Source organism: Leucoraja erinacea, chromosome 5 (assembly GCF_028641065.1).
Source record: "Leucoraja erinacea ecotype New England chromosome 5, Leri_hhj_1, whole genome shotgun sequence".
In the NCBI taxonomy this organism is placed as follows: domain Eukaryota; kingdom Metazoa; phylum Chordata; class Chondrichthyes; order Rajiformes; family Rajidae; genus Leucoraja; species Leucoraja erinaceus.
In genome coordinates this window covers 17,174,324-17,195,314 of record NC_073381.1, presented here as the reverse complement: position 1 = coordinate 17,195,314, position 20,991 = coordinate 17,174,324, and the positions used below count along the sequence as shown (strand labels likewise).

Here is a 20,991-nt window from a genome sequence, read left to right as displayed (position 1 = left end):
TTCTGATTCAGAATTTTATTGAATTTGTATGCTGATCTGCTGGGTTGATCTGCTGGGTTGATAAAAGTGAAGGAATTTTTACCTTGAAAACTTCAGCAGATTTTTATTTAATTGCTCCTTGTAAATGACTGTTCAATTCCAAACACAGCTTTCCCTATAAATGTTTTGAATTAAGCTAAAATATACTCCCAGAAAATCAGATTATTATTTTGTGTCATCACACTACTATTTGCCAATAACGAGCAAATTTTAGTGCCACGTCGTTGGCCTCTGCAAGGTCCTTTACAGTGCATGTGTCATGCAGCATGTCGCAGCTCAGGAGATGTTCCATAGTCTGGAGGCCCTGTACGCACTCGCAGTCTGCCGCATCTTCAGCATATCCCCACTTCAGCATGTTTAGCATTTGTTCCTTCCCATGCCTGTCCGTAGTCTGTTGAGACTACACCAGGTTATCAACGGTTGATCGAAACCTGGTGGGAGTTTCTTGGAGGGATCGATTGCCATGTGAATGTCTTCCGGGAGATTTCTCTAGTCTCTCTTCCCAGAGTTTGAGCCTTCTGGACGTTGCACTGCTGTCCAGGGTATGGACAGAAGAGATTAAATTTCTGTGTGATTTCAAACGCTGAGGTAGCAAAGGATGGTCATGTATTGGGTGTCTTTCATCCTCTGATTGTCTGAGGCATTCTTTTTGACTAGCTACAGCTCTGATTTCGGGGGGTGCAATGACAGAGAGTAGGTAGATGATGTCAGTCTTGGTAGGTTTCATGCATCCATTGATGCAGCAACAGCTTGTGTTTAGCACAGGATCAATCTTCCTTACATGAGCTGAGCCCTCCCATACTGCACAGGCATACTCGGCTGCGGAGAAGCAGAGAGCCAGAGCTGTTGATCGAATGGTTGTAGAATTTGCTCCCCATTTTGAGGTACTCAGCTTACTAAGAAGAGCATTTCTGGAACTGACTTTTCCTTTAAGCTTGGTGATATGTGCTTTGTAGGTCAGATCGATCAAGTCACACCGAGATAGACTGGATTGTCACAGTGCTCCAATCTGACCATTCCATGTGATCCTAAACCTTCGATTTGCATACTTATTCTTCACGTGGAAGGCACAGACTTGGGTTTTAGATGGATTGGCTCGCAGGTGATTATCTTTGTAGTACGAGGACAGGTTGACTAAAGCCTCACATAGAGTAGCTTGTGCCTCGAGGAAGTCAGCACTTTGGGTTGTAATACATAGGTCATCTGCATAAATGAAACTCCTGGTGTTGGGATGGATAGGCTGGTCGTTAACATAGATATTAAACAAGGTGGGTGCCAGTACACTTCCTTGAGTTTTTCTGCCTGCGCTAGCGACTTTTCTTTTCAGACAGCTCGACAAAGAAGCGTCTGTTTTTGACCAGAGTTAGCACCCAGTCTGTGTCTTTTGTGAGAAAGACATCCAATAAAGCTATGGAAAGGCCTAATGAACCACCGTGGCCTAAAAATCCATCAGGCGAGAATGAAGTGCTCGGAGAAGGAGAAAGAGGTGCAGGGCACAAGCCTTGAACCTGATGAGACACAGGAGGAGCCCGGCCAGGACTTACCCCACAGAGCCCAGTCCGTCCATGCACTAGAGTCTCCCAACCCCTGCAGAGTAGTTATTAAGATGGCTGATCCGAGGGCAGTTGCTGCTGGGACGCAAGTCGGGGCCTGATCAACACCAGCTGGGTCGCCTGGGCGAGGGTGTCTAGTGTTGTGAGACCCGAAACACCCGATGACCCCAGGTCACATCACTGAGAAGATGTATATTTTTCACCAGGTTGGTTAGATGCAAGTTGTGTGTCAGATCAAGTACTTTGTGTAACAGTCAGCGATGGTTTACTGTATCATAAGCGGCTGAGAGGTTTACCAAAACCGCGCCTGTGATAACACTTTCCTGAAAGCTATCCTCTATGTGTTGGGTGAGATTGAGAAGCTGACCAGCGCAGGACTTCCCAGGTCGGAATCCCGCCTGCTCCTTTATTAGCGATGGCTCTAAGGCGGGTCAAGATGAGTTGCTCAAACAGCTTATAGGTGTGGCAAAGAAGTGATATTGCCCTGTAGCTCTTTGTTGCTGAAGAATCTTTGCCTGGCTTCAGCAATGCTATGACACTTTGGGATGTGACATCTTTGGGATGTGACATCTCTCCATGCAGGTGTTAAACATGGCCAGCAACCACTGTTTTGTAGTTGGTCCAAGGTGCTTGATCTGTTCAGTTAAGATGTTATCCAGACCTGCAGCTTTACCTATTTTTTGCTGTGCATAAAGCAGCATCTAGGTCTTTCATTGTGAAAGGCTGACACTAAATTGGATGATGAGAAACAGGACAATGACCATAAGGTATGTTTTTAAAGGAAAACAGGCAAACAATAATTAGTTATGAAAGGGTTGTTTGATAGCTCAAAATGGCACTGCTAGGAAACCTAGTGACAGCTTCAAGGTTTAAAGGATATTTTACAATATTGAATGACTGCTACGTACTGTGCAGCAACAAACTATAATGTATCTGTTGAAGACAGAGTGCAGATGCTGGAATCTGAAGCAAAAAACAACTGGTCGAGCAGCATCTATGGAGGCAAAAGGTATATTACAACATTTCGAGTTGTGACCCTGCATGAGAGAGAAAAGGAAAGATTGCCAGTGTCTTGGCAATCTGAGGAAGGGGTGAAACAGGTTGGTCGGTGATGGATCGAACGAGATAAGGTGGGGTTGGGGGAATGATGGGCAGGTGGGGATGGGCAGGGTCAGAGATTGGGAGGGGGGGGGGGGGGGGGGGAGGGGGGAAATGTGAACAAAGGGAGAAAAGATATAGAGTGCCCTCCATAATGTTTGGGACAAAGACCCATCTTTTATTAATTTGCCTCTGTAATCCACAGTTTGAGATTTGCAATAGCAAAAATCGCATGTGGTTAAAGTGCACATTGTTAGATTTTAATAAAGGCCATTTTTATACATTTTGGTTTCACCATGTAGAAATTACAGCAGTGTTTATTCGTAGTCTCCCCATTTCAGGGCACCATAATGTTTGGGACACAGCAATGTCATGTAAATGAAAATAGTCATGTTTACTATTTTGTTGCATATCCTTTGCATGCAATGACTGCTTGAAGTCTGCGATTCATGGACATCACCAGTTCTTCTCTGTTGTCTTCTCTGGTGATGCTCGGCCAGGCCTGTATTGCAGCTATCTTTAGCTTATGCTTGTTTTGGGGGCATGCTCAATTGAGTTCAGAACGAGTGATTGACTTGGCCACTCAAGAAGTGACCATTTTTTAGCTTTGAAAAACTCCTTTGTTGCTTTAGCAGTTTGTTTGGAATCATTGTCTTGCTGTAGAATAAACCCACGGTCAATGGGATTTGAGGCATTTGTTTGAACTTGAGCAGATAGGATGTGGCTATACACTTCAGAATTCATTATGCTACTACCATCTTCAGGAGTCGGGTGTGGATTTGTCAATGACCACTGTCCGCAGAAGATTCATGAACAGAAATACAGAGACTACACTGCAAGATGCAAACCACTGGTTAACTGCAAAAATAAAATGGTATCATCAATGAATATGTGAGCCAGTACATTCAGCAGCCATACATGCCCAGGCCATAACACCCCTATCACCGTGTTTCACAAATGAAGTAGTATGCTTTGGATCTTGGGCAGTTCCTTCTCTCCTCCATAGTTTACTCTTGTCATTATTCTGATATAAATTAATCTTCGTCTCATCTGTCCACAAGACTGTGATTGCTCTTTTAAGTACTTCTTGGCAAACTGTAACCTGACCATTTTATTTTTGCAGCTAACCAGTGGTTTGCATCTTGCAGTGTAGCCTCTGTATTTCTGTTCATGAATCTTCTGCGGACAGTGGTCATTGACAAATCCACACCTGACTCCTGAAGAGTGTTTCTGATCTGTTGGACAGGTGTTTAGGGATTTTTCTTTATTATAGAGAGAATTCTTCTATCGTCAGCTGTGGAATATTACTTGGCCTGCCAGTCCCATTGCGATTAGTAAGCTCACTAGTGCTCTCTTTCTTCTTAATGATGTTCCAAACGGTTGATTTTGGTAAGACTAATGGGCCTATCCCACTTAGGCATCTTTTTAGGCGACTGCTGAAGACTGTGTGGTCACCACTTGTTCTCAGGTGGTTGCTGGGTAGTCGTCTTCATGGTCGAGAGGAGTTCCCGCATTCTGGAAACTAGTCGCGGCCTCATTATGGTCGCCGCACATTTTTCAACATTTCAACAAATTAGCGGCGACCAGAATGAAGCCGCCATGGAGAGTAGCGAGAATTCTCGTGCCGTAGGTGGGTCGCCAGGAGATCCTAATGGGTTGCCAGGAGGTCGAAGATTCTCGTAGGTTGTAGCCGGTGCTGACCGGTGAATTTCATTGGCTTATTGTGAAAAGAAAACGTAAGCAGTAGTTTTCAGAACCAAGGATAACCGACCGGTAATGTTAATGTCCACCGAGCTTCACAGCCATGTGTCTCTGGCCTCTTAAAAGTTGTCTCCACTTCTTCTCCCCCCCCTTCTCCCCCCCCCCCCCCCCCCCCCCCCCCACATGTCCTTAGGAACGATAGCGGATTAGATGTTCATGTTCAAGATTCTCCCATCGAAACGAGATGTAGTTAGAAAATATGGAGTGATTATTTAAAATTGAGGTGCATAAGAGCTTCTTGCCAAGAGTGACAAATCTTGGAATTCTCTACCCTGGAAGGTTATGGAGGCTTGATCATTGCTGGTGTTAAAGAGGAAGTAGGTAATCTTGTTTTAGAGATAAAGGAATTGAGCGTTCTGAAGAAGTGGCATAAAGGAGGAGTTGAAGCCATGATCAAATTAATTGTCAGGGCAGTTTGGGAGGCCGAATAGCCTATCGCTATTTCCTTGTGTTCTTATAATGCAGTTGTTGAATGGAGATATGTTTCTGTGGACAAATACATTTTGAAAAAGATAACCTGCAGTCCCTCTCAATGGACAGAGTCAAAGGCTTTGAGATTAATCATGTATTGTCTTTCCACTGACTGGTTAGCACGCAACAAAAGCTTTTCACTGTACCTCGGTACACGTGACAATAAACTAAACTAAACTAAAGAAGAGCTGGAATTATTGTTGATGTTATTTACTGCATTTCTCTTCGGGTGACACAGTTAAGAATGTGTTCAATGTGTCTCAAATGGGAAAACTCTTTGACTATCATCGACCAGATAGTCCATTTATACCTTTGTAACATCATCAAGTTCTGACCAGCTTTTTTTTAATCTATTGTAGTGATGTTTATCTGTGTGACTGACATTTATGGTCTAGAACTTTTTAACATACTCCTCGTTAGTGTACCTGCTTCACTCCCCGTAAAGTTGAAATTGTGGAAAACTGTACTGCTAATATTATCTAATAACCATAAAATTGTAGATAGAGATATAGCACAGGAATGGTAGATAGAGATGTAGTGCATTTGACTCAACAGAACTCTGCTGAATTCTTTGTTGAGATATTTGAAGTACATATAATGGGTTTGTAGTACTATTAATGTAAGCTTTGTTTTTCCTTGTCATTAGCGAGATGTCAACAATATTAAGAAGCTCACGAGTAGTTATCAGGAAAGATGAGGATATGCAGCAGTACCATCTGACATCATAGCCAGTATTTTAGTTGAACTCGTGCAATTTGTTGAAAAACATAATGTCCATTGAGCATCAGCCCAGAATAGTTTAAGTGTACCTTGATGCTGGAGTACTGATGTATTTTTAACCCTTCATTTCCTGATGACCCTGCAGTGTAACTAGTGCAGAATACCTACTTTACAAGTGTATGATATCTCAGAACTTGAAGCAGTAACTGGATTTGTAAATGTATTTTACTTGAATTGTAATTTTCTGTTTTTGAATCACAGCAGAAGGATACAACATTGAATAAAAGAGAGAGATTTGAAGATTTGATGGAAGAGCGCAGGCAGAGTAGTGATCTCAGATATGCCATGCGATGTTACACTCCAGTGGTTTACAAAGATCTTGTGCCCCGTACACCCAGTGCTCTCAGGAGTGTTGTGTTGAAATCTGATCCAGTGCAATATGTCATCAAACAGGTACGTGTAGATGTTAGGATTTGGGTTGATTAAAGTTGTTGAAGTTTAAATGAAATTGCTGCAGCATATTGTATTGGTCTTCTAACATCTTAATCTTTTGATTACTTGGCTTTAGACCTAATACTTAAGCAGGAGTTCATATAAGTATGAACCCCACTCAGCGGTGGTAAGAAAGGCAATGATAATTACACAGAAATGAACAAATATAGAAATACACCATTCGATCCCACATACAAGCTTCTTGGGAAGAGACATGCAAGTGTGTTTATTGGCTTAGAAATATTTATTTGAAAACTGTCCAAAATAAAAACGCGCACTGTTTGATACTGAGATACTGGTCATTTCAGCAACGACTAGTATTTCAGTGACAAGCCAGTACTCTGCCTGGTATCATAATAATCAGAAGAGGAAAATGTTCATTCCACAGATTGTAATATTAAATCAGGAACAGGAGCTTGCTAAAATAAATGTAAGAAAAATAACCATAACGAAGAAAATAGTAGCATTAAATTGGGACAAATCCCCATGACTGGATGATATCAGGTTCGAAATAAATTAACTGTGACTGGATGCCATCGTGTTTTTAAAGAAAAATGCAGATGCCCTAACTATAATTTGTTAAAAGTTCTCTAATTTTCTGAACAAATTTATTAGACATGGATAATTGTGTATATGGCTCCACTTTATGGAAGGTGAAAGAGAAATTATACAATTGCGGACTAGTTTGTTTAGTCTTTTACAAAAGCATATAGTGAGAAAGGCTGTCAAATGTATCAGTGGAGTATGGATCAGATAATTCCCCGTGTAAATTTGATGTTGTTTTATGTATTACCTTTAGCTAGCAAAAGAAACTGGTGAGTCTCCAGATATCATCAGTGATGAAGCATCCGATATTTTGGAAAAGATGGGCCACAGCCTTCGCTTAAGTATTGTCCGATTCTTTGCATTCACTCTGAGCAAAATCTTTAAAATGCTATTTCACAAAGTCCACGTGAATGAGGAGGGAATTCAAAAGGTTAGTTTCATCTTTTGTAATATTTGGCCTGCAGTAATTTTTTGCAGATATTTCGACTGAAAAATTATTCTGCAGATATTTACTGCAGATGCTTGAAAAATCGAAGGCAGATAAAAATGCTGGAGGAATTCAGCGGGCGAAGCAGCATCTTTCGAGAGAAGAAGTAGGCGACATTTCGGGTTGAGACCCTTCAGACTCAAGAAGGGTCTGAAGAAGGGTCTCAACCCGAAAGGTCGTCTATTTCTTCTCTCCATAGATGGTGCCTCATCCACTAAGTTCCTCCAGCATTTTTGTCCAACTGCAGATATTTAACATTGTAAAGAAATGTGACAAACTTGGAATTGCCAGAGGAAATAAGCTTTTAATATAGTTTAAAAAGCTCACATTTCTTTTTCGCGTCATTACCTTCCTGAAAAATATAATTGTGCTAGTTATACTTTCATGAATGATAGCAGTCTTGCTCATGGTAAAGATAGACATAAAATGCTGGAGTAACTCAGCAGGACAGGCAGCATCTCAAGAGAAGTAATGGGTGACGTTTCAGGTCGAGACCCTTCTTCAGACTGACATCAGGGGGGGAGGGAGATAGATAAGGAAGTGTGAAAACAGGGCAATGGGAATGGAGAACAAGGAAAATAGAATAGATCATTGTTAGCTGGGACAATGCAAACAGAGCAACAAAGCAAACAGAGAAATTGTAGTTGGAGACAATAAAACTGGTCGGAGAACTAGCAAGGTGGAGGGATGGAAAGACCGGGAAAGCAAGGATTACTTGAGGTTAGAGAAGTCAATGTTCATACCACTGGGGTGTAAGCTGCCTAAGCGAAATATGAAGTGCTGTTCTTCCAATTTGTGCTGGGCATCACTCTGACAATGGAGGAGGCCCAGGAGAGAAAGGTCTGTGTGGGAATGGGAGGGGGAGTTATAAAGTGTCCAGCAACCGGAAGATCAGGTAGGTTCAGGCAGACTAAGCGGAGGTGTTCAGCGAAACAATTGCCGAACCTGTGCTTGGTCTCACTGATATATAGGAGTCCACACCTGGAACAGTGGAGACAGTAGATGGGGTTGGAGGGGGTGCAAGTGAACCTCTGCCTCATGATAAATTTGCTCATGGTAAAACTCTGCATAGTAAAGGATCTCTTCAGAGTGAGTGATCGTAATAGAATTCAATTTCAGGGAGAAACCTTGATCCGAAACTATTGTCCTAAAGGCAATAACAAGGGACAAGACAGGATTGATTACAATAGATTCCAAAAAAAGATTAGAAGGTAAGACAGCACCCACTAGCCTAAGAAATTATCTTCCCTCTGCAATAATTATTTCACAATCTCAAAATACTGCTTCTTAAAAGTGTGCAAATTTTCCAATATTATGTTAAATCATGTTTCACATTTTTCTTTAAAATGTGTCTTGCATGTATTAACTGAGCTCTTTTTCAGCTCCAACAGGCCATACAAGAATATCCAGTAGTTGTGCTGCCAAGTCATCGCAGTTACATAGACTTCCTCATGTTGTCATACATAATGTACACTTATGACCTCTCCTTACCCGTTATTGCTGCAGGAATGGGCAAGTATCAATTTTAATATAGAAGCTGTACATAAAGTTAATTGGTATATAAATAGTGGAATAAAGGGCCAGTCCCACATGGGTGACCTAATTGGCGAGTTTAGAAGAGTTTGAAAAAATGACATGTTGAAGACCTCCTTCAACTATGTAGAAGACCCCCTTCGACTATGTTGAAGACCAGCTTCGATTAGCTACGACTAACTTCGGGAAAATTGGACACCAAATAGTGGAGAGTGAAGACGGCTTCCTTCGATCTCCTTCGACCTCCCTTCGACTATGATGAAGACTATCTACGACTACCTTTGACTACCCTCGATTACCTACGACTAACATGCCAACCTACTACGATTAAACCTACGAGTAAAAAAAGTATCGATTTTTTTCCAGGGCGACCTTTTTTTACTGGTGGACATTTTTTAACACATTGAAAAAAACGCCACAACCTAGCTGAGACCTCGAGTACGCAGAGACTACTCTCGAGCATGAAGGAGAGTTACGAAGACCTCCTACGACCTCGTGTCGACCATGCTGCGAGTATGAGTTGAGGGCAAACTCGCCAGAACTCGCGGATTAGGTCGCCCAAGTGGGACAGGCCCTTAAGACTCAGCTTTACACGTCTACGTTAGTTAAAAATGATCTTTACATGAACAGTTCTTCTCCTTTTTAGATTTTATGGGAATGAAAATAGTCGGCGAGATGCTACGGATGTCGGGCGCTTTTTTCATTCGCCGTTCATTTGGAGGAGATAAACTTTACTGGGCAGTTTTCTCTGAATATGTGAAAACAATTCTCCGGGTTAGTATTGTGTTTACTATCAATACACCAGAGAGATATTGGTATTCTTTTATAAATATTGAATTTCTATGACTTTTATGGCTATGATTCTGCTGGAGTTATGCAGGGTTGTCAAGAGAGGAAGTGGATAATCCTTCTCAAAATTGTCTCATCAGAGGTGTGTTATCATTCTGCAATCTTCCTCATGATGACATACGAGCCCCGAGCAACTGGTGCAGATGGGTCAAGCAAGGCTGTGTCATTGCACAGGCTCTCAATCTTCTATGTAAAGCCACATCAGTTGATTGTACATTTTCTGAGAATGGAGACTGTCAAGAAAGGGGAGGGAGGTGTCAGAGATGATCCAAGTAAAATTGAGTGCAAGATGGAAATTAGTGGTGAAGTTAATGAAGTCCATGCATGGATTATGCATGGGTGCAGGAGGTAGCACCGATGCAGTCGTCAATGTAACGGAGATAGAGTCCGGGGATGGGGCCAGTGTACGCCTGGAACAGGGATTGTCCATCGTACCCTACAATGAGGCAGGCATAGCTGGGGCCTATGCGGATGCCCATAGCTACGCCTAGGAGGAAGTGGGAGGAGTCAAATGAGAAGTTGCTAAGAGTGAGGACCTGCTCCCCTGGGCAGAGTAGTGTTAGTAGAGGGGAATTGGATGGTTAACAAGCCTGTGTTCCCAATCAGAGGAAATTTACTTATTCAGCATATCAAAAATCTTTGGAATTTAAAACATTAAATCTCTCTTCATAGGAAACAAGAGGGGCAACAGGCAGAAAATTGATTTTTGAGATATCCTGAGGCTTTTGATACCAATGGGGGAAGTGCCAAGCTGGTGATGCTGGTGGAGTGGTTTCTAGATGTGATGCGTGAGCTACTTAAGCAAGCTGCCAGGAAAAATATAGGTCAGTTTGAGAGGAATAGCAATAACTCGTATGATTAGTGGCCTGTTTGAAAGTGGCGTGAGAATTGTAAGTTGATTCCCTGTACACAGCTACTGGACCTTGCCAAAATCACTTGCTTAGAAGTGCAGATAAAGTGCAGAAGTGCAGTTGGAGCATTTTGTACTTAACTAAGCATTGTACTGGGAAATAGATGAAAATTGGAAACATTGGAAGATGGTAGAGATCTGTGCTTGGCTTTTCAAAGGCAAAGGAAAACAATTGTTAGGAGGTGGGTGATGCTCTAAAAGATAGAGAATTGTGGTCCAGAGCGTGGTGACATGAGTCAAAAAGAGTACGAGCGTGAGCAGTTCAGCATGATTCTGACATTAAACAAGTTTTGGCTCATTTAAATTTCAGCATGTCAGGACATGCACTTGGAGGGAGTGCAGTAAACCTGAGTTCCTGATTCCTTGCTTCCAGGTTATACCACTGATAGATAGCTTGTGAGTAATTGATAGAGGGATCAAGAATAGAATTTAAGAAATGCCAGAGGTAATGGCAAGGATAGTCCTTGTGCTTATTATCCGCAAGAGATGTATTTCCCCACTGTGAAATACCAGCATGAATAAAATAATTGGTTCATGCTACCTAATATATATTTGCTCTTTGGTTGCAAAAGAACATAGAAACATAGAAAATAGGTGCAGGAGTAGGCCATTCGGCCCTTTGAGCCTGCACCGCCATTCAGTATGATCATGGCTGATCATCCAACTCAGTATCCTGTTCCTGCCTTCTCTCCATACCCCCTGATCCCTTTAGCCACAAGGGCCACATCTAACTCCCTCTTAAATATAGCCAATGAACTGGCCTCAACTACCTTCTGCGGCAGAGAATTCCAGAGATTCACCACTCTCTGTGTGAAAAAAGTTTTCCTCATCTCGGTCCTAAAAGATTTCCCCCTTATCCTTAAACTACGAATATTTTGAAAAAAAAAATCTGCATAAAAATGATTTGTTTGATTCCAACTGATCTGTGTTTTCATTTAACTCAAAGCTTCTGTATTAACTTAAAACGCATTTTTCAGAACGGTGATGCTCCTGTTGAATTTTTTCTGGAGGGGACTAGAAGTCGTACTGGAAAGTCACTGATGCCCAAATTGGGTGAGTACGAAGATTTGTTTTTGTGAACATTGAAATGTTTTAATCATGTAATCTTCAATTGTGCAGGTCTAAAATAAGGTTACTTTCATATTTATTTTATCACCCGCTCCACACTTGCTTACAAGAAGGGCCCGAAGGCTGCAAGAAGGCCTACTTGCAGCCTTTCATTATTATCTACAAGAGCTCTGTCCCGTTGTATGCATGCCACACATCACATTCCAGGATTGTGGTGATCACTGTTCACATGACAATTGAGCTACAAACCAATCTGAAACCTAGAAGTAATCTATTGCAGAAGAAAAATATACACCAAATTAGCACAAAACTAGCGAGAGAAGCTGAAAAATGGGATGGAAATTTTAAACGTTGGAGATGGATCATGCGAGGGAGTCCCTATTTTCTTCACATTTAGACATAGACATAGAAAATAGATGCCGGTGGAGGCCATTCTGCCCTTCGAGCCAGCACCGCCATTCATTGTGATCATGGCTGATTGTCCCCAATCAATAACCCGTGCCTGCCTTCTCCCCATATCCCTCGATTCCACTAGCCCCTAGAGCTCTATCTAACTCTTAAATCCATCCAGTGATTTGGCCTCCACTGCCATCTGTGGCAGGGAATTCCACAAATTCACAACTCTCTGGGTGAAAAAGTTTTTTCTCACCTCAGTCTTAAATGGCCTCCCTTTTATTCTAAACCTGTGGCCCCCTGGTTCTGGGCTCGCCCAACATTGGGAACATTTTTCCTGCATCTAGCTTGTCCAGTCCTTTTATAATTTCATATGTTTCTATAAGATAGCCCCTCATCCTTCTAAACTCCAGTGAATACAAGCCTAGTCTTGTAGTAGTTTAGTAGTAGGGAAATGTCTCAAATATTGTTAAGGCCAGATTTCATGTGAAATGTTTGAAAGCAGCCATGGTCTGGTAGAAATATGTATTGATAAGCCTATTAGGTTTTTGTAATCTGATTGTACTAACCCATAAATCAGTTTCTCAGTTTGTTGTTGGCAGAATTTGAAGTTGTAACTTTTGAACTAGAGGCACGGCTTTACTACATTATTCTAACAACTTTGTTTACTAACAGACTCTCTGTTGCAGTATAAATACTTGCAAAAGATTGGAAGATACAAATAAGAGAAGACAAATGAAATTTCAACTTGCCAGAAAAAAAAATTGCTGGAAGAGATACATGACTGGAATATCTGATTATTTAATTATTATTGAATTCTTTGAGCCTGGAAGGCTATAAAGTTTTTTTTTTTGCGAGGTGAAGAGTTATTTTTTGAACTCCTGATGGATATCTTTGAAATGGTGCTGGAGTCCAAAGAATAGGTCAGAGAATTGGTGACAGACAATTGGAAGTTTTGGTTCAAGTTTGTGAACTGATCAGTGATGTTTTGAAAAGTGGTCACCCAATTTGTTTGATTTTACCCAAGTCAGGATACCAAATGGCAAGGTCAAAGTAAATTGTCTCTTCACATGGAAAGAATTTTTGGGTGGAAGATTAGATAGGTTTTTCTATAGATATTTGTCGCTTCTCCTGTGGATTCATAGGAATGAGCCATGAAAGGTGGATGGCTGCTGGCGGAGCTGTTGGTCCTTTCAGATCGCTGAAAGGAAAGGGGTGGAAAATTTGATCTTGTGTTGGAGATGCTGGAATTTATAGAGGATAATCTGTTAAATGTGCAGGCTGGTGGGATGGAAAGGACAAATGCAGTTCAATCTTTGGGTTTAAGTGCACAAATGTGTGAAATGTAAGAGACAACAGCATTGAGAACCTTGGCAGCTATGGTAGGAGGAAACAGTGACTAAACATTGACATAAGCAACACGATATTGAGACACCATTAATTTAGCCAACTCCACCAATCAGTAACATCATATCTGTCCTTCACCTCAAATCCATTTTCCTGTCTTCATCCTCTAACTTTTGATATTGCTTTAGTTCAAAAATCTTTTCTCTAAATCTTGAATTATTAAATGATGATCTCCACTGTGATCTTGGAGAGATTTCCAAAGATTCGTCCCCTCTGAGGGAAGATAGCAATATTTCTTATTTCTATCTTAACGAGTGATCCTTATTCTGAAATCATAACCTCCTATTTCTAGATTCCCCCAAAGAGGAAACATACACCAACCTTTCTTCTTCCCCACCCCCACATCAGTCTGAAACGGTCTCGACCCGAAACATCACCTATTCCTTCACTCCATAGATGCTGCCTCACCCGCTGAGTTTCTCCAGGATTTTTGTCTACCTTCGATTTTTTTTCAGAATCTGCAGTTCTTTCTTAAACAATACTCCAAGCATCCACTGTATTAAGCCTCTTCAAAATCATGTTTTAATGCTATCTGCTCTCATTCATTCAAATGATTGAGTATCGGCTCAATCAATTGATTTGCTATGGAACTGAACACATTGTAGATGTGTTTCAACAGTGGATTTGCATTAAATAAAGAGCCAAACTTGATTATTGTGGCACTACATCCTCCAGCTTTTTAATGTGAGATTTCCTCCAGATTTGCACAGTTTAGAATTGCTTGAATGTGAACATTGCTGAACTTGTATGTTAGACTAGTGTGCAGAACCAGTATTTGGATGATATCGGACATCACCCTGTGATGCAGAAAGCAAGCTATCTACTCCACAATAGATCTAATTTTATGCACCGGTTTAAAATGAAAGGCTGAAAATAATGTTTAATAATAATTTTTTATGTACATACAATTGACCGAAGCAAAATAAAGATCTCGATAGAATTGAAAGATTTCACTTTATTCAAAATACAGAAAATTGACCTGCGTTTAATAAGCGGTGGCACAATTACCAGTGATAAATGATTACTTTTCACACAAATTATATTATCTCAAACATTTGTTGGTAATGAAACGCTATTTATTTCCAGTTGCTTTGATATAAAAGTAACTTCCTTGTGTTCCTATAAAGCTCATGCTTATACGTCTTTTATAACTGCAGGTTTGACAGCTTTTACATGTTTCTTACTTTGTATTCTCACACACACACTCTCTCTCTTCACCGTGTTAGGATGCCCAAATGTAAAATAAGTACTTTTCAAAATAATTCACTGATGTAATGTGAGCAACATGCCTATTAATTTGCACACGGCTAACTAGTGGAAACAGCAAAGATAATCTCCATATCTTCTAGGGTTTTTGAAGTGATGGTAAGGAATATATATTGCTCACTTGCTCCTCTTTAGCACCTTGCCATGGAATCTACCACGTTAAAATGAGAGAGCTGATAGTATAATATTTTGTAAAAATTTCAGCAATAAGTATTCTGTCATGATGCAGGATAAACATTTTGCTTATATCTTTAGATTGGACAGGATTTGAGACTGCTGCCACTGAGCTATGATTGACACATGTACAAAGGTTCACACAAACATTTTAAATACTCTTCATGGTTGTAAAATAATTTAAATTTGTCTCACAAATATTGGCAGAACAGTCTGTGATTTCTTGAGGTGCTGCATGAGAATGGGGCAATTACATTTCACATCAATGCAATATAATGTTATCATTGTAATAGGGATAACACTTTGTTGGTAATTTGATTTTTAGGGAGCAATATTTGATCTGTGGGCAACAGACAATCTTTTCAACCTTATAAATTTACCACCATTGTGCTTCTGATGCTGGGAGTTCCCTTGCAATTCAGAGCATGGCAAACATCTGGTTTAAGGCTAATAGTTACAGTATCAAGTTGCTGTCAAGTAAGTTGATTACATTTTACAGTACATTAGTATTCTAGAACTTGAACTTTCACCGTAAATGTGAATATTCCATCATGTCTAGAAATATTTGTGGGCAATTGCTCTTTGTTTCACTTTACGTTTTTTAAATGTTCTCTCTTCTAGGACTGTTAAACATAGCAATGGAACCTTTTCTGATGGGGGAGGTTTTTGACATGTACTTAGTTCCCATAAGTATAAGCTACGAGCGAATCCTGGAGGAGTCCCTGTATGCACACGAACTGTTAGGCGTTCCGAAGCCAAAGGAATCAACGTCGGTGTGTTCAGGTTTCTTCCTGTGGATGTCCTTCTTTTAACCATTTTCTGGAAATGTTAATGCAAGCTGGTGACCAAGCTGGTTTTGTTTTGTAGGGTTTACTGAAGGCTAGGAAGATTCTAAGTGAAAACTTTGGAAGCATACATGTTTACTTCGGGCAGCCTGTGTCAGTGCGATCCCTAGCCACAGGAATCGTTAGGCGATCTCATTATAACTTGTTACCCAGGTTAGTTGTCAACATCTAAAAGAGCATATAAATAAAATGATGCATTAGAGATCAGCTTTGTAAAAAAATAAAGGTTTTATTTGTAATTAATTGTTAGCCTTTTTGTCAGGCTAGACCTGTGCCTGCAAAAAGTGGAAATAATTGGCTTGATGTCAGAAATGGAGAAATGTTTGAAGGTGCTGCAAGGGAGGTCATCAATTCTCATTAAAAAGCAAAGAGGCAGTATTAGAAAACAGTATGATCAAAAGTAATTGATCACCCCCTGGTGTACAGATTAATGAAAAGCACTTCTGCATCTTTGTTGCATGGCCAATGACATTCTCCTCCCAAGTCCTTGTTCAAGACTTGTATTACACCACAAATGAATTTGACTGGTTCAGTACGATAATAGGATCTCATTTAAAATGATTTATGAGACAAAAGTGACCAATGTGTCTCTGCTTTTGTGTGTTTATGCTTCTGCCAGTTCCAGTTGATTAAAATATTAGACAAAGAAAAATATTTTTAACGTGTCATTTTTTGTTATTTTAAACAGGCATATTCCACGAAAGCCCTCTGAGGATGTGCACAGGTTTCTTGATGCTGTAGGCCATAAATTAGTGTTGTTGCAGCAGAAAAACATGGTCATCAGTCCCTGGGTACTGATGGCTACAGTGATCATCCAAAATCTGCCTGGCCTAACTCTGACAGAACTTACTAGGCAGACATTGTGGCTCAGGACAATTGCAGAAGTATTTGGAGCTTCCATCGACTGGCCAGGTAAGAAAAAGTTTAGTTTTGTAAAATGAATCTCTTTTGATCCTAATGACCCTAGCTATTGCCAACCTATAGCTGTTCTACCAAGTGACAAAGCGCCTTACATGTAGTATGTCAAAGCTCAAAATGAAAAATATACTACTTTACAACAGCAGGGATATTTTTTTGCCTTCTAGAAATGATTATTCGGTTCTTAAGAGGTCAGAAAGTCTGGCACAACCCTGCCCGATTTACACATTTCCTTTCCAGTCATGCAGCTGATTGCAAGCAAAATCAGAGACAGTAGTTGCTTACTTCACTGTCCCCCTGCACTGCTAACCTCTCCTTTTAAAAACAAAATAATAATTTGAAATGTTTTTCTTTTTTTTTATTGGCATGATACAGGTTATTGTTAAGTGCACAAAACAAAAATATCTTTATCCTGATCTTCTGCTGCAGAGATATTTTTCCTTCAGAAACCACAGCCATTTAATCATATAACCATGTAATAATTACAGCACGGAAAACAGGCCATCTCGGCCCTTCAAATCCGTACCGAACATTTGTCTTTGCACTGGGTAGGACTGCAGACACTGGAAATATTTTCGCTCACTGCCCAATGATTTTAAATATACTAGAAATCCTCAGTCAAATGCTACGTTTATGTCAAGAGCAGTCACTCCACTGCCTCTCTAAAACCAATCCAGTTGTAATGATGGCTAGAGATGAGCAGGCTTTATGGAAAACCAAAGGAGCATAAGTGAACAAATGATCAGTAAGTGCCAATTAAGGGCGCAATCAAACACATCTCCATCTGCACCCAGGTGATTAATGTAAATTGTGAGGGAGTAGAGGACTAATGGGGATGTTAATTAGCCAGATTAGATTTATATGGCTTGTGAACAATACACATATGGACAGTTTTCCACATTGTGTTGCATGAAGCAAATTAATGTGCAGTCACAGTGCAGTACGGTACTAATATTGTAACATCTGCTATGGATTTGTGTATTCGATTAAGATCAAATACTGCATGTTTCTGCTCGCATATCTTGGTGATAATAATCCTCTATTTTATCTCGTGTGTTCACCAGACTGATTCCTGGGATGTCAGGACTTTCATATGAAGAAAGACTGGATAGACTCGGCTTGTACTCGCTAGAATTTAGAAGATTGAGGGGGGATCTTATAGAAACTTACAAAATTCTTAAGGGATTGGACAGGCTAGATGCAGGAAGATTGTTCCCGATGTATGGAAAGTCCAGAACAAGGGGTCACAGTTTAAGGATAAGGGGGAAATCCTTTAGGACCGAGATGAGAAAAGCATTTTTCACACAGAGAGTGGTGAATCTCTGGAATTCTCTACCACAGAAGGTAGTTGAGGCCAATTCATTGGCTATATTTAAGAGGGAGTTAGATGTGGCCCTTGTGGTTAAAGGGATCAGGGGGTATGGAGAGAAGGCAGGTATAGGATACTGAGTTGGATGATCAGCCACGATCATATTAAATGGCGGTGCAGGCTCGAAGGGCCGAATGGCCTACTCCTGCACCTATTTTCTATGTTTCTATTTTTCTTGGGAGAGGACTGCTCATCCGCCTAGCTTACTTATGAGTAAAACTGTATCATGTTGAATGGCCAACACAGCACCAAGGTTTCAGCCCTGATTATACTACATCAACTCTCTGGTCAAAGCTAGGGTGCTAGCTGGGGACGGAAGAGAGTAGCAGGACATCATGAAGCAGGTGGCACCACTCAACCCTGAGTTGGAATGAATGCCATAGATGGATAGATTGATAGATATATTCTTGGGATGGAAGAATCATGAATTTTGCAGTAGTAAAAAGTTGAAACTTTTAAAATAAATTATATTTTATTCTCCCTTGTTCAAAACTATCAGGGACTGCCTGTGGCAGATTAGATATTGTAAAGAAAAAGACTGCAAAAAAAACCAACCCATTAGTGCAAAAAATATACAATTAGATTAATACGTCCATGGTCGAACAAGAGGTGGTCCACAGAGTTTAGTTTGTGAGTTGGATAAAGTGCCTGTCCCACTGTACGAGGTAAATCAAGAGCTCTCCCGAGTTTAAAAAAAAATCAAACTCGTGGTAAGCACATAGAATATACGTAGCGGGTAGGTCGGAGCTCGGGACATCTCTTAGCGGCCAGTAATGCTTACGGCAGGTACTCGGGAACGGGGTAAGCTCGTGAAGATTTTTCAACATGTTGAAAAATGTCCACGAGAGCCCCGAGTACCTACGAGCAGATATTACTGTAATTCTCCGAGTTTGAATTAGGGGGAAGCTCGGGAGAACTCTTGAATTAGCTCGTACAGTGGGACAGGCCCTTTAGACCTGTGCAGGTTGGTTCAAGACCTGGTGGTTGTACTAAAGTAGCTGTTCCTGAATTTGGTGGTGTGGGACTTCAGGCTTATGTATTTTCTACCCAATGTCAGCAGTGAGAAGAGGACACATATGGTGGGAATCCTTGATAAATGCTGCCTTCTTGGGGCAGCTTTTGATGTGGGGGGGGGAGCTGTGTCTGACGAACGGGCTGAATCCACAAGTCTTTGTTGCGTTTGAGGTACTGTGTATCCGAATTGTCGTATCAGGCCTTGTTGCAACTAGTCAGGTTATTTTCCACATTGCACCTGCTTAATTTTAAGTATTCAGTAACGTGCCAAATCTCTTTAAACTTCAAAGAAATCAGTCATGCTGGCACGCCTTCTTTGTGATTATGTCGATGTACTGGGACCAGGACAGGTCATCAGCGACGTTAACGCCCAGGAATCCGAAGCTGCCAACTCTCTCCACCAATGAAAATAGCACCTAAAATAGCACTAAAATAATAGACACTGTTAAAGAGAAACCAATAAAGCAATTTAGGATATTTTATATTAATCACACTATTAATCATATGTTCACCATAATTTTTTGCTTCTATTCCGTGTGTGTACAATGAAGTAAATGCACTGATGATCTCCGATCTGTTCCAGAAAATGTAACGCCTGACAAAGTGATTCGTTCTAGTCTTGCTCTACGCCACAATATAGTGAAAACAATCAAAAACCAGGTTGTGCTTTGCCAAGAAGACACTCCGGCAGAATTCACAGTGGAAATGATTTTCAAACGCACTGTCTCGGTGCTAATGTGTGCTTCCTACAGAAATCAGATATTACATGTCTTTGTGCGTCCGGCGTTGGTAGCAATTGCATTTCAGAACACACAAAGTTGCAAAAGAGGTAATTATGCATATTTTTTAAATCCATTATATCTCTCACTCTGCTGGCTGTGGAGGTCATTGTTTAAATAAAACTAACCTGAGTTTCTATTGTAGTCAGTCACCACAGAAATAATGACATTGAAATCCGCAGCAAATGTAATTGGTCTGCTTGTCATATTATTTAGGTGCGTGCAAAGAGCCAAGAGAAACATAGACAAATAGGTGCAGGAGTAGGCTATTCGGCACTTCGAGCCAGCATTCAATATGATCATGGCTGATCATCTAAAATCAGTACCCTTACCGGCTTTTTCCCTATATACCTGATTACTTTAGCCCTGAGAGCTAAATCTCTTGAAAACATCCAGTCAATTAGCCTCCACTGCCTTCTAAAGCAGAGAATTCCACAGATTCACAACTTTCTGGGTGAAAAGGTTTTCCTCATCTCAGTCCTAAATGGCCTACCCCTTATTCTTAAACTGTGACCACTGATTCTGGACTCCCCCAACATCGGGAACATTTTTCTTGCATCTAGCCTGTTCAATCCTTTAAGAAATTTTAATGTTCCTATAAGATATCCTCTCATCCTTCTAAATACAAGCCCAGTCGACCCATTCTTTCATCATATGTCAGTCCCCCCATTCCGGGAATTAACCTGGGGAACCTACTCTGTATTCCCTCAATAGCAATAATGTCCTTCCTCAAATTAGGAGACCAAAATGTGATCATGGTTGTGCTTGGTGTCGAGAAAAGAATAATTTTCATAATTGTACTACCCATTACTTTAGTATGTACAACAAATTCAAGTTTACATACCAAATATATATATATTTATAAACAAAATAAATAAATAATTGTTTACACATTTGCCCACCATTATAATTTGTTTCCCAGGCTGTTAGAACTGTGGAACTCCAGCATCTCTCGAGTTCCTCCCTGTAACAAGGCTTTTAAAACACATGTTTCGTGTCATCTGATTAAAAATTTTCTATTTCAACTTCTCATCACCCATTAATACTGCTTTCAGTGCCTCCTTGACTGGGGTTACTGTCTGAGCCCGGGCGGTTTCTCAATTTGAAAAACAATCTTAAAAAGAAATTCAACAAAAACATTTTTTAATTAGACTAGGCCTTAAAATACAACAGGATATGTCAAGTCCGCCTACCCCATCACTTTTTAAACTATTGCTATTCATCTTGTCATGTATCAGTGAACTTAGAAAGTGCCGACTGGCAATAAAATTTGGTTATAACCAAACAGGCCACAAAGTG

At 40.6% G+C, this 20,991-nt stretch overlaps 1 protein-coding gene across 1 annotated transcript in view; it reads left to right on the top strand.

Annotated features, from left to right (window-relative positions):
* Positions 1-20,991, top strand: part of gnpat (glyceronephosphate O-acyltransferase) — a 36,457-nt gene that overhangs the window by 2,961 nt on the left and 12,505 nt on the right. Inside the window, exons 2-10 of the mRNA XM_055635111.1 lie at positions 5,904-6,095; positions 6,934-7,110; positions 8,550-8,679; positions 9,347-9,474; positions 11,437-11,512; positions 15,389-15,540; positions 15,635-15,765; positions 16,301-16,524; positions 19,497-19,742. Coding sequence (XP_055491086.1) covers positions 5,904-6,095; positions 6,934-7,110; positions 8,550-8,679; positions 9,347-9,474; positions 11,437-11,512; positions 15,389-15,540; positions 15,635-15,765; positions 16,301-16,524; positions 19,497-19,742 — 1,456 coding nt within the window. The remainder of the gene's footprint in view (positions 1-5,903; positions 6,096-6,933; positions 7,111-8,549; positions 8,680-9,346; positions 9,475-11,436; positions 11,513-15,388; positions 15,541-15,634; positions 15,766-16,300; positions 16,525-19,496; positions 19,743-20,991) is intronic.